At 42.1% G+C, this 13,655-nt stretch overlaps 1 protein-coding gene across 1 annotated transcript; it reads left to right on the top strand.

Moving 5' to 3' along the window:
- Positions 1-5,908: 5,908 nt before the first annotated feature.
- LOC123763337 (prestalk protein-like) lies at positions 5,909-6,415 on the top strand. Its single transcript, XM_045750490.2, has one exon. The coding sequence runs from the start codon at positions 5,909-5,911 to the stop codon at positions 6,413-6,415; it is 507 nt and encodes a 168-aa protein (XP_045606446.2).
- Positions 6,416-13,655: the final 7,240 nt, after the last annotated feature.

Below are 13,655 nucleotides of genomic sequence, written 5' to 3' on the forward strand. Positions count from 1 at the left end.
TTCACCTGCGTGTCGATAGAGGTCACTACTGTGTTTCGTTTGGCCAATCAGAGAGCAGCAACATTCTTCATATTGAAGATTTAGCGCTGGCTTATCGGAGCTCTACTGCCTCCTATTTACGTCGGATTTTCTTATAAAATTAGTATATTTCGAAGTAAAACTTTGTTTTTTCAACTTCTACAGCCAGCACCGACATTACAGTAAACAAATATGTTACATTTGTTGTTTACCTACGTAATTCTAAGAGATACTGTGTAGCTGTCCTTGTTGCTCGGAAGATGCGCTGACAATTATTGTATATATTTGCTGAATTTACCCAAGGCCACTAACTATCTAGTGACCTCGAAGAGGACAGAAATCCGGCGGCTTGTTAAAGGGCCCGCCAATTATCTTAATTATATTTTTTAGCTGGAATTTGACATTTACGACTTCAGCGGGTAGGTGGTTCTATGGGTTTATAACCCTCTTGGTAGAAAAAAACTGTTTTCAGCTCTACTTGAGAGAACATACTCTCCAACACTATATCTGTGATTGCCCTGTTATCAGTGGCTTCATACCAAATGGTATGAGGTACTTTGAGCTCTGTAATTACTTCATACACTCAGGAATATTGGAAGATATTCTTGTGCTGCACCCAGATTTTGCCAGTGGAGGCTAATAGATCAGCATTAAGTATTTTGTTTTCTCCTAATTCCATGTATGACTGGCCATCCTGTGAGGTGAGGATGATGGATGAGCTTGTAGCTAGTTTTTGATCTACACTGTGTGGTCCATAGGGAAGCAGCACATTGCTGCGTATACCTAAACATGTTAAAAAATATATTGTTTGAGAGGAGTCTTGTAGAAACTGGTAAGGGTAATTATAATATAATGTTTACATGATTTAGTGCTTACCTCTTGTGAAAATCGCGAAGTGTTGTTTAGTCAGAGTTGACTTGTTTTTTGTACTGAGGCTGGTATTTTCTACCTTTACTCCATATATGTCTAACCATCCTGTGAGATGGGAGTATTAGATAAACTTATAGCTAGTTTTTTATCTACACTGTGTAATATTCCATATAGAGTAGGGTAGCAGCACATTGCTGTGTATACCTAAGCTTCTTAATAATAAAATAGTACATCAGTAATAAAGATTTTAAATTATAGTTTGTATTATAACAAGTACTGAATTATCCTTATTAAATCATGTTAACCATGGATCATTAAGATCTCATGTTGATATGTAATTGTCATATTTCTTTTGAACTGCTAATCCATGCTAATCATTTTTAAATCATTCATTAAATTGTGCATATGTCTCAATTCTTCACTTCCTTGGATATACTGTACAGTACAAAAAGATAGGATAAAAATAAACCAGTCATATCTTTTCATTATATTTTTTATATAAATAACAGCATCAATATTTTTAGAGCTGACAAGATTTGTTTTACCAAAGAGGTGCATTATTTGTTAAAAAAAAAAATAGTTTATTGTTACACACAATGGTGCTACATAGCCTTCCCAGCTTGGTGCCTTCTTTTAATACTTACTGATTAATAAATAAATAATAATAAATAAATTTTATTCAGGAAAATAACATACAGTTGATTTGCAAACATAATGTTGGATTTATAGACAGAGCTAGTACTGTACATACAATACCTAAAGCCACTAATACTCATAGCATTTCGGATAAGGTGTGGGGGAAAAACACTTTAACTTAAACTTAATTGTAATCAGCATTAGGTATAAATTGTGTTGAAAGAAGGAATAAAAAAAAAAAACGAGGGGTAACATAGCAGAAATCAGCAATTGTACACGTTAGTGAACAAACAGCATTGTTTAAAAAATAGCAAGACATGGGTTGACATTTAGGGGGTAAGGTAGGTTACATGGAGTTAATTAGGTAGTACTTGGTTTTACTCTTAAACTGGTTGAGAGAGGTACAGCCTTTGACAGGATTCGGGAGGTCATTCCACATTCTGGGTCCCTTGATTTGTAGAGCACTTCTAGTTTGGTTACACACAGCCAAATTGAGTAACAGGAAGAGGTCTTGGACCCCTACTTCCCTCTCTCTTTTTTAATAGTCCATATAGTCATAATTATAGCTTTAAGTATGCAATGAATAAAGTTTTTGACGTTATCACCCTTCTCCTTACCTAACATCATTTGTGCAGCATATTTTTATTTTAAGTCCTACCCAGATTTAATTTTAAAATAAAACCAAACTAAATAAATTAGAAATGGGTATGCATAGCTAAGGTACACCCTTACTACTAGGTGAACAGGGGCATTTAGTGATAGTAAATGATCCCATCAGGCAGGGCTCATCACCTTCTCTCATATTTCATGTTCACCAGTGTTCATTTACTTAATAACTATTGGTATAATATCTTGCTATTATAAAACTAATTATAATATCATAAAAGACATATTTACTTTAAGTTTCAAGCAGAGAATGCATATATAACTAACACGAAGGACTCCTCTTTACGAGATTCACCAGCTATAATCTTTTGTTTATGTTCCAAAATCTTAAAATCGATCCCATTGTTATGTAGTAGAGAAAACAGTCAGTCTCCGTGGTGTAGTGGTAAGACACTCGCCTGGCGTTCCGCGAGCGCTATGTCATGGGTTCGTATCCTGGCCGGGGAGGATTTACTGGGCGCAATTCCTTATCTGTAGCGTCTGTTTAACGCAACAGTAAAATGTGTACTTGGATGAAAAAACGATTCTTCGCGGCAGGGGATCGTATTCCAGGGACCTGCCCGAAACGCTATGCGTACTAGTGGCTGTACAAGAATGTAACAACTCTTGTATATATCTCAAAAAAAAAAATAAATAAATAAATAAATAAATTAGTTATATCCAGTTTACGTAAAGCTACGAGTGGTCGACAGCACATTTAGATGGCGGACCAAACTTACAAAGGTTTTTCTTCTTAGTGTAGCTAACTGAATACCGACATAGCCGCCACGAAGGCGCTAAGAAGAAAAACATTCGTAAGTACCTTCGTGAATCTGGCCCCAGAGGTCTCGGGTTCGATCCCCGGTGGAGGCAGAGACAAATGGGCAAAATGTTTCTTTCATACTGATGCCTCTGTTACCTAGCAAACAGTAAATAGCTACCCGGGAGTTAGACAGCTGCTGCGGGCTGTTTCCTGGGGGGGGGGGTGTAACAAAAAGGAGGCCTGGTCGAGGACCGGGCCGCGGGGACACTAAGCCCCGAAATCATCTCAAGATAACCTGTGGAGACACTGTACAGCACAGGCGATATTGTACAGCGTTCTGGCGGCATTGTACAACGCTTTAGTGGCTACGTACAGCGTTGTACATACATAGACAGCCAAACCGAGGCCCGTGAAAATTTCTAGAAATTTGAATATTCTAGAAAGAAATTCCGACACGAATCTAGAGCAAGAAACGTGCGGCTGTATAAAGAGTTGCGACACCTAGGGAAGGGAGGTCAGTGTAAGTGCATACGTGGAACTGTGCAGACCTCGCTGGTACACTGCATATATTGATCTTATTTAGTGTGAAAACTTTTGTAAAGGAAGATGCCTTCAACAAATTGTCAGAAAGGAAAATACAAAGAAGGAAACTAATTTATCAGCTAGTGTGGGAGGAAGAGTTTCCAGCCACAGTTAAAGGAGGTAAACTTTAGCCCTTATCTGCCAAGTGCCACTCATTTACAAAGCCAGTAACTTGAAACGCCACTATGAAACGAATCACTAAAATGTTTCGTATTATTACCCACCTTAATCAGACTTGAGGAAAAATACGTTAAATGAGTTCAGATCATCAATAAACAGTCATCAGGCACTGTTGACAGTGTTCAGTAAGGCAGCCGATACAACGACTGAAGCCAGTTGTGTTCTATCATGAAATATTGTTCGTGATAAACACCCATATTCTGATGACGATTATATGAACACGAATCCCCAACACCAGCTTCACGCCTCACTGCAGAGTGGCGTATCTCTCAGATCCCTGCTCAGGTTGCACACAAAATGCAAAATGATTAAAAAAATCTCTTGTATTTAGTTAGCTCTTTGACGAGTCAACAGGACAGCCCACAACTGCCAATTTGTGTACGTTATGTTTCCTCTGATGTGAAAGAAGAGATGTTGCAATTAGTGGCATTAAAAGAAACAACTCGTGGTAGAGACATTAAAAATGCGCTTGACAGAACCTTAAGAAATGCTGATGTTCCACTGAATAAACTCGTCAGCGTTGTAACAGATGGAGCATCTGTAATGGTGGGGAAAATGTAGGATTAATTGCACTTATGAAAAGTGATCCCAGCTTACCTGAGCTTCTCCCCGAACATTGCACTATTCATCTTGAACACCTGGCAGCCAGATACTCTTCAAGAAGGAAGATGTTATGAAAGCTGTCCTTGAAATTGTCAATTTCGTACGCACAAATGGGAAGACCCACCGACGGTTCAGAAATGTTATTGAAGACTTGGAGCGTGTGGATAAACTCTTTCTACTCCATTGTGAGGCGGCGGTCAGCCAGCAACGTCTTGAGTAGGTTCGTGGATCTGTTGGAGACTATTATTGCGCTTCTTAAAGAAAATAAAAGATGCAATCCTCAACTGGAAAACGATGAATAGATGCAAGATCTGATGTTCCTTACTGATGTCATGAATCATCTACAGACTCTCAACTTGCCGCTCCAGGGGACAGATAAGATCATGACTGATCTTAAACAATTGTCGACGTTCAGAATAAAATAAACAAAATTCAGAAAATGTTGTCAAGAAACATCAGACACTTCTCAGGTCTCAGTAAGAGAGTAAATACATTTCCTAATTTTGAAAAAAATACAAATTACAAATTCAGCTAAATAACAATATATTATACAATATATACTAAATAAACAATATATAAAACGCTTTATAATAGCCTAGCCAGGTTTGATGACCTGGCTACGAAATTTTGAAAGTTGAAGCCCTGATGTGCCATTCTTGTAAATCCCTTCATGGTTGATGTGATTAATGATGGCTGTCCAATTGCCGACCCTCTGCTTACGGAATCATCTGCTGACGAAATAGAACAAGAGGAACTACAGGAGGACTCGGATCTAAAGATGATCCATAAATTTCAAGTCTACAAAATTTGAGTTGTGGAAACAAGTTCCCGAAAGAAAAATAACCAGAACTAAGGAAAACTCGTGTGCGACTCATCACAATTTTCGACACAACTTACTGTTCTGAATCACTGAACTGCCATGAAGCATGTGAGGTACAAGCCTCGGGCAGCTCCCTCAACATTTCAGCCAGGTTGTAAAACACCTTACTGTCAATATGGAGACCCACACCACCACTACTAGCTGTCAATATGGAGACCCACACCACCACTACTAGCTGACAATATGGAGACCCACACCACCACTACTAGCTGTCAATATGGAGACCCACACCATCACTACTAGCTGTCAATATGGAGACCCACACCACCACTACTAGCAGTCAATATGGAGACCCACACCACCACTACCAGCAGTCAATATGGAGACCCACACCACCACTACTAGCTGTTAATATGGAGACCCACACCACCACTACCAGCAGTCAATATGGAGACCCACACCACCACTACCAGCAGTCAATATGGAGACCCACACCACCACTACTAGCAGTCAATATGGAGACCCACACCACCACTACCAGCAGTCAATATGGAGACCCACACCACCACTACCAGCAGTCAATATGGAGACCCACACCACCACTACCAGCAGTCAATATGGAGACCCACACCACCACTACTAGCAGTCAATATGGAGACCCACACCACCACTACCAGCAGTCAATATGGAGACACACACACCACCACTACTAGCAGTCAATATGGAGACCCACACAACCACTACCAGCAATCAATATGGAGACACACACACCACCACTACTAGCTGTCAATATGGAGACCCACACCACCACTACCAGCAGTCAATATGAAGCCTGCACGCCCACTACTAGCAGTCAATATGAAGCCTGCACGCCCACTACTAGCAGTCAATATGAAGCCTGCACGCCCACTACTAGCAGTCAATATGAAGTCTGCACGCCCACTACTAGCAGTCAATATGAAGCATGCACGCCCACTACTAGCAGTCAATATGAAGCCTGCACGCCCACTACTAGCAGTCAATATGAAGCCTGCACGCCCACTACTAGCAGTCAATATGAAGCCTGCACGCCCACTACTAGCAGTCAATATGAAGCATGCACGCCCACTACTAGCAGTCAATATGAAGTATGCACGCCCACTACTAGCAGTCAATATGAAGCCTGCACGCCCACTACTAGCAGTCAATATGAAGTATGCACGCCCACTACTAGCAGTCAATATGAAGCCTGCACGCCCACTACTAGCAGTCAATATGAAGCCTGCACGCCCACTACTAGCAGTCAGTTACGTCTTTAATATCTTGATATATGTAGCATTGTATTTTTGTCATAAAAAGATAAATACAATAATTCTAATTTTGTGAGGTGTAAATCTAATTAAAATATCTCAAATTTTGTTGGTTTACTCCGGTCATGTATTTGTGTCTTTGAGATTACTTAACTAATACAAATTATCAGTTTAAAAACTGCTTGCATGAATAAATATTACTGGATTTAATATACATTTTGTATCATTCATTTAATATTGTTCTACCAAAATGTGTATATAAGAATAAAAACGTTTGAATGAAAACGTAAGAATTAGGACGTTTATCCACTCTTGGCACACATCAACGCAAGGAGCGAGCTGATTGGCATGGGCTCATGTGTGGCTAAGTGGCATGGGCTCATGTGTGGCTGAGTGGTTTGGGCTCATGTGTGGCTAAGTGGCATGGGCTCATGTGTGGCTGAGTGGTTTGGGCTCATGTGTGGCTGAGTGGCTTGGGCTCATGTGTGGCTGAGTGGCTTGGGCTCATGTGTGGCTGAGTGGCATGGGCTCATGTGTGGCTGAGTGGCTTGGACTCATGTGTGGCTGAGTGGCTTGGGCTCATGTGTGGCTGAGTGGCATGGGCTCATGTGTGGCTGAGTGGCTTGGACTCATGTGTGGCTGAGTGGCTTGGGCTCATGTGTGGCTGAGTGGCATGGGCTCATGTGTGGCTGAGTGGCTTGGGCTCATGTGTGGCTGAGTGGCTTGGGTTCATGTGTGGCTGAGTGGCATGGGCTCATGTGTGGCTGAGTGGCATGGGTTCATGTGTGGCTGATTGGCATGGGCTCATGTGTGGCTGAGTGGCTTGGGTTCATGTGTGGCTGAGTGGCATGGGCTCATGTGTGGCTGAGTGGCATGGGTTCATGTGTGGCTGAGTGGCTTGGGCTCATGTGTGGCTAAGTGGCATGGGCTCATGTGTGGCTGAGTGGCATGGGCTCATGTGTGGCTGAGTGGCATGGGCTCATGTGTGGCTAAGTGGCATGGGCTCATGTGTGGCTGAGTGGCATGGGCTCATGTGTGGCTGATTGGCATGGGCTCATGTGTGGCTGAGTGGCTTGGGTTCATGTGTGGCTGAGTGGCATGGGCTCATGTGTGGCTGAGTGGCATGGGTTCATGTGTGGCTGAGTGGCTTGGGCTCATGTGTGGCTGAGTGGTTTGGGCTCATGTGTGGCTGAGTGGCTTGGGCTCATGTGTGGCTGAGTGACTTGGGCTCATGTGTGGCTGAGTGACTTGGTCTCATGTGTGGCTGAGTGGCATGGGCTCATGTGTGGCTGATTGGCATGGGCTCATGTGTGGCTGAGTGGCTTGGGTTCATGTGTGGCTGAGTGGCATGGGCTCATGTGTGGCTGAGTGGCATGGGTTCATGTGTGGCTGAGTGGCTTGGGCTCATGTGTGGCTGAGTGGTTTGGGCTCATGTGTGGCTGAGTGGCTTGGGCTCATGTGTGGCTGAGTGACTTGGGCTCATGTGTGGCTGAGTGACTTGGTCTCATGTGTGGCTGAGTGGCATGGGCTCATGTGTGGCTGAGTGGCTTGGACTCATGTGTGGCTGAGTGGCTTGGGTTCATGTGTGGCTGAGTGGCATGGGCTCATGTGTGGCTGAGTGGCTTGGGCTCATGTGTGGCTGAGTGGCATGGGCTCATGTGTGGCTGAGTGGCTTGGGCTCATGTGTGGCTGAGTGGCTTGGGCTCATGTGTGGCTGAGTGGCATGGGCTCATGTGTGGCTGAGTGGCTTGGACTCATGTGTGGCTGAGTGGCTTGGGTTCATGTGTGGCTGAGTGGCATGGGCTCATGTGTGGCTGAGTGGCTTGGGCTCATGTGAGGCTGAGTGGCATGGGCTCATGTGTGGCTGAGTGGCTTGGGCTCATGTGTGGCTGAGTGGCTTGGGCTCATGTGTGGCTGAGTGGCATGGGCTCATGTGTGGCTGAGTGGCTTGGGCTCATGTGTGGCTGAGTGGCTTGGGCTCATGTGTGGATGAGTGACTTGGGCTCATGTGTGGCTGAGTGACTTGGTCTCATGTGTGGCTGAGTGGCTTGGGCTCATGTGTGGCTGAGTGGCTTGGGCTCATGTGTGGCTGAGTGGCTTGGGCTCATGTGTGGCTGAGTGGCTTGGGCTCATGTGTGGCTGAGTGGCTTGGGCTCATGTGTGGCTGAGTGGCTTGGGCTCATGTGTGGCTGAGTGGCTTGGGCTCATGTGTGGCTGAGTGGCTTGGGCTCATGTGTGGCTGAGTGGCTTGGGCTCATGTGTGATCAAGCCCAACACAGCAGACCACAACAAGTTATAACGAAGCCCAACACAGCAGACCACAACAAGTTATAACGAAGCCCAACACAGCAGACCACAACAAGTTATAACGAAGCCCAACACAGCAGACCACAACAAGTTATAACGAAGCCCAACACAGCAGACCACAACAAGTTATAACGAAGCCCAACACAGCAGACCACAACAAGTTATAACGAAGCCCAACACAGCAGACCACAGCAAGTTATAACGAAGCCCAACACAGCAGACCACAGCAAGTTATAACGAAACCCAACACAGCAGACCACAGCAAGTTATAACGAAGCCCAACAAAGTATACCGCATCAAGATATCACAGCTCCTCTAACACAGACTATCTCTGCGTTCGGGTATAAGGGACACTTGAGTCCTGTAAGAGATGCCTCACTTAAGGGTGATGAGTGAACATGTCACTGTCGCACTTCACCTGTTAAGTTGTGAGGAGAACCTCGGCGGTAGAGGCAAGTGTGCTCACACCTCTATGTGCAGGGAACAAGTTTGTTCACACCTGTAAGTGCAGGGAACAAGTGTGTTTACACCTCCAAGTGCAGGGAGCAAGTGTGCTCACACTTAAATGTGCAGGGAACTAGTGTGCTCACACTTAAATGTGCAGGGAACAAGTGTGCTCACACTTAAATGTGCAGGGAACAAGTGTGCTCACACTTAAATGTGCAGGGAACTAGTGTGCTCACACTTAAATGTGCAGGGAACTAGTGTGCTCACACTTAAATGTGCAGGGAACTAGTGTGCTCACACTTAAATGTGCAGGGAACTAGTGTGCTCACACTTAAATGTGCAGGGAACAAGTGTGCTCACACTTAAATGTGCAGGGAACTAGTGTGCTCACACTTAAATGTGCAGGGAACTAGTGTGCTCACACTTAAATGTGCAGGGAACAAGTGTGCTCACACTTAAATGTGCAGGGAACTAGTGTGCTCACACTTAAATGTGCAGGGAACTAGTGTGCTCACACTTAAATGTGCAGGGAACTAGTGTGCTCACACTTAAATGTGCAGGGAACTAGTGTGCTCACACTTAAATGTGCAGGGAACAAGTGTGCTCACACTTCTGTGTGCAGGGAACAAGTGTGTTCACACTTCTGTGTGCAGGGGAACAAGTGTGTTCACACTTCTGTGTGCAGGGGACAAGTGTGTTCACACTTCTGTGTGCAGGGGAACAAGTGTGTTCACACTTCTGTGTGCAGGGGACAAGTGTGTTCACACTTTTGTGTGCAGGGAACAAGTGTGTTCACACTTCTGTGTGCAGGGAACAAGTGTGTTCACACTTCTGTGTGCAGGGAACAAGTGTGTTCACACTTCTGTGTGCAGGGAACAAGTGTGTTCACACTTCTGTGTGCAGGGGACAAGTGTGTTCACACTTTTGTGTGCAGGGAACAAGTGTGTTCACACTTCTGTGTGCAGGGAACAAGTGTGTTCACACTTCTGTGTGCAGGGAACAAGTGTGTTCACACTTCTGTGTGCAGGGAACAAGTGTGTTCACACTTCTGTGTGCAGGGGACAAGTGTGTTCACACTTTTGTGTGCAGGGAACAAGTGTGTTCACACTTCTGTGTGCAGGGAACAAGTGTGTTCACACTTCTGTGTGCAGGGAACAAGTGTGTTCACACTTCTGTGTGCAGGGAACAAGTGTGTTCACACTTCTGTGTGCAGGGAACAAGTGTGTTCACACTTCTGTGTGCAGGGAACAAGTGTGTTCACACTTCTGTGTGCAGGGAACAAGTGTGTTCACACTTCTGTGTGCAGGGAACAAGTGTGTTCACACTTCTGTGTGCAGGGAACTAGTGTGCTCACACTTCTGTGTGCAGGGGAACAAGTGTGTTCACACTTCTGTGTGCAGGGAACAAGTGTGTTCACACTTCTGTGTGCAGGGAACAAGTATGTTCACACTTCTGTGTGCAGGGAACTAGTGTGCTCACACTTCTGTGTGCAGGGAACAAGTGTGTTCACACTTCTGTGTGCAGGGAACTAGTGTGCTCACACTTCTGTGTGCAGGGAACAAGTGTGTTCACACTTCTGTGTGCAGGGAACTAGTGTGCTCACACTTCTGTGTGCAGGGGAACAAGTGTGTTCACACTTCTGTGTGCAGGGAACAAGTGTGTTCACACTTCTGTGTGCAGGGAACAAGTGTGTTCACACTTCTGTGTGCAGGGAACAAGTGTGCTCACACTTCTGTGTGCAGGGAACAAGTGTGTTCACACTTCTGTGTGCAGGGAACAAGTGTGTTCACACTTCTGTGTGCAGGGAACAAGTGTGTTCACACTTCTGTGTGCAGGGGAACAAGTGTGTTCACACTTCTGTGTGCAGGGGAACAAGTGTGTTCCGGTAAAGTAAAAATTTACCGTAAAATCGGCCAAGAGGTTTCAGAGATTTCCCTCACATGAAAATCACATGAAAAACAGTTTTTCAAAAATCATATTTTTTACCGTCACTTACGTGACTTTACGTGACGTAGGAAGAGATTATATTCTTCCCACAACCAAACTATCACCAGAGAAGTCTTAACAAAAAACACAGAAATCATCGATAGATACAGCGATAGCAGGCGGCTAGATATCTGCGAGGCACTACACATTAAGAAGTCGACACCAGCAATCAACAGCCAATTAATGCACAACTATATTCTACCCACTTCAAGACTCCGCTCCAATATAGAAGCATCAAGAAATATGGACCAATAGGCTTTCTACAATTACTTCCATTCAAATATCCATTGTTTCGTGTTCTGTCTTGTGTTTGAATTTAATACCCATTGAATACCCATTGTTGAAAGTTAGTTTTTAACCTCACCCAAATGTAGATATAAACCTCGAAGATATGTAAGCTCTATTCAGTTTCAGTTGTGTGTTTGTAAACTAAAGTCTTTGAAAATGTAATAAGTTTTACGAAACGCGCTCAAGTGTCGCGTCAGACTAGAAATAAAAATGAATTTTGGAGAATTGATCTTTGAATTACCATCAACAGTGAAAAGAAACATAAGAAAGATCGAGAAAATTCGTGTTAGAATTATTAATCTTACTTTTTCGGTCATATTTAATAATATATGTCTACAGGAAAGACTGCTACCAAAATATACTAATATATATATATATATATATATATATATATATATATATATATATATATATATATATATATATATATATATATATATATATATATATATATATATATATATATATATATATATATATATATATATATATATATATATATATATATACACCTACTGAACCGTGACTCTGTTAGCTTTGCCGGCCGACCAGACGGAATCACACTGCGTCCGTGGAAGGGTGGCAGGCAGTTAGCATGGGACTATACTTGCGTATCCACCCTGGCAACGACATACATCACCCTCTCTGCCGGCACGGCAGGAGCCGCAGCGACACACAGAGAAAAACAAAAGTCAGTCAAGTACAGGCAATTAGATCAAAGGTACAATTTCGTTCCAATAGGGTCTGAGACCCTAGGCCCATGGGGTGAGAGTGCAAGAAGGTTTCTTAAGGATCTTGGTTCCAAGCTCATTGACACCACAAGAGACCCTAGAGCAGCAAGTTTTCTCTTTCAGCGCCTCAGTGTCGCGATCCAGAGGGGAAATGCCCGCTGCATCCTCGGTTCCTGCCCGGCGTCGGAGGAGTTCGAGGAAATCTACAGCCTCTAGGAAGCGAACTTTTTCTTGTGTCCTCTTAATGTTCATTTTTTGTATAAAATCAGATATGTAACTGTATAACCTTGCATAATAAAGTGTACATCATAATAAAAAAAAAGGGGGTGGTAGGAGAAGTGAACACTCTTTCGTATTCAGAGTTAAATGTCAAGTTTTTCCCTGAGTGCTCTGTGTTCCCTTCTCTGAGGCTGTGGGTCCCTATAATTACACCAGTGGTGGTACCCCCCTATATATATATATATATATATATATATATATATATATATATATATATATATATATATATATATATATATATATATATATATATATATATATATTTGTATAATTTGCACGACGTATAATTTGTACGTCGTGCAAATTATACAAATAAGTGTAATACACTCTATAGTAAATCACTTCTTTTCTTCACCTTAAAAGTACGAAAATGAGTTTTGGAGAACTCCTATTTCAATTAAGCCCTGATGCTAAGAAAATAGTTAGAGGGATAGAAGCCCTAAACCAGAAAATAATTAATACAGAATATGCGGTCATATTCAATGAAACATGTTTGAAAGAAAACCTGCTGCCAGTATACACCAATATATATATATATATATATATATATATATATATATATATATATATATATATATATATATATATATATATATATATATATATATATATATATATAAATGCAAACAAGTCAGTTATATATATATATATATATATATATATATATATATATATATATATATATATATATATATATATATATATATATATATATGTATATATATATATATATATATATATATATTTTACTTCTTGAATATTATATTATACTATATATTATTATAGTACTTCTTGAATATTATATAAATATATAAATATATATATACTTATTTAATTAATAATATAATAAACTGTCAAATATAATTTTCACAAATATTTCTCGTAAGAGAAAGTGTATCAACATTTAAGGTAGAAACAAGAGGCTCATTTGCATAATGGAGCAAGATGAAATATTGCAGAACTCAAGTTCAGATTGCAGCTTTTTCATTTTTATCGGTCAAAACTTTAGTAATTACTTTCTGGATGCTGCATCTGAATAAGTTTTAAAATATGTGAAAAACACAGCCTACTTACGGTAAACCTTTCATCGTTTGTGTTAACGGTGAGGTATACTTGAATAGTGGCGAGGTATACTTGGGTAGTGGCGAGGTATACTTGAGTAGTGGCGAGGTATACTTGGGTAGTGGCGAGGTATACTTGGGTAGTGGCGA

This window comes from Procambarus clarkii, chromosome 49 (assembly GCF_040958095.1).
Source record: "Procambarus clarkii isolate CNS0578487 chromosome 49, FALCON_Pclarkii_2.0, whole genome shotgun sequence".
Classification (NCBI taxonomy): Eukaryota; Metazoa; Arthropoda; class Malacostraca; order Decapoda; family Cambaridae; genus Procambarus; species Procambarus clarkii.